The 889-nt window shown below is 59.7% G+C and overlaps 1 protein-coding gene across 1 annotated transcript; it reads left to right on the top strand.

The window, feature by feature from the left end:
* Positions 1-62: 62 nt before the first annotated feature.
* On the top strand, positions 63-530 carry LOC102746585 (histone H2A-Bbd type 1-like; the record flags this gene model as incomplete). The annotated part of the gene is made up of 1 exon (XM_006737659.2): positions 63-530. A coding segment is annotated over exon 1 (350 nt), but the record flags the coding sequence as incomplete, so codon positions are not given.
* Positions 531-889: the final 359 nt, after the last annotated feature.

Raw genomic sequence — 889 nt, 5'->3', positions numbered from 1 at the left:
CTAGGCCAGTCCTGATCAGGGGCCACTGTCATCAATGACATCACAATGTCGGGTTGTCATAAAGGCAGCTCCCGGACCAGTGAGGGGCACAGTGGGCAGGAGGGAGCACTGGTACCCTGACAGACCCAGGCCACTGGGAGCATCAGGCTGAGCTGATCAGGACCAAACCCAGCGAACATCATGTCTCGGAGAAGAAACCACCGGCACTCTCACAGACGTAAGAGGCACAGTCTGTCCCGCTCCATGAGGGCCGAGCTCCATTTCCCGGTTAGCCGCGTGGACCGCCTCCTGCGAGAGGGTCGCTATGCCCAGCGCCTAAGCTCATCTACACCGGTCTTCCTCACCGGCATTCTCGAGTACCTGACGGCCAACATCCTGGAGCTGGCAGGCCAGGAGGCCCTCAAGAGCCACAAGATGCGCATCACCCCAGAGCACGTGCAGAGGGCCCTGGGCAACAACCAGTACCTGAGCCGCCTCTTTGAGAATAACACCTACTCTCAGGTGGAAGCCGTGCCCCAACCCAAGGAGTGGTGAGGCCCAGGTACCAAAGCCCACAGCCTCATCTAGTCCCCAGTGCTGCGCATAGATGAGGGAGGCCTGCTCTTCTGTCAGCAAAAGCCATTAAAGGATTTAAATCCAGGGCCGTGCTTCTGACTGCTCTCTGTTTCTGTCCTTCTGAGCGGGAGGTGTCTGGGAGACATCCAGGAGATCTCCCTTGGGGAGTGGAGGGTGCAAGGGGCTGTCGGTGTGGGACGCTGGAGTCGGGTATTTCAGGGAGCAGTTTACTGGGGACAGTGTTTGCCGGGTGGGGGTGAGGGGACGGCCCTGCAGGGAGTAGCTGGTTGTGGGGGAAAGACGTCCTCACTGGCTCTGAGCCAGTCAAGGCCTG

The sequence above is a fragment of the Leptonychotes weddellii genome, unplaced genomic scaffold (genome assembly GCF_054177405.1).
Source record: "Leptonychotes weddellii isolate Sample4059 unplaced genomic scaffold, ASM5417740v2 HiC_scaffold_42635, whole genome shotgun sequence".
NCBI classification, from domain to species: Eukaryota; Metazoa; Chordata; class Mammalia; order Carnivora; family Phocidae; genus Leptonychotes; species Leptonychotes weddellii.
The sequence above is the reverse complement of the archived record's forward strand: the minus strand, read 5'-3'. Positions and strand labels throughout refer to the sequence as shown.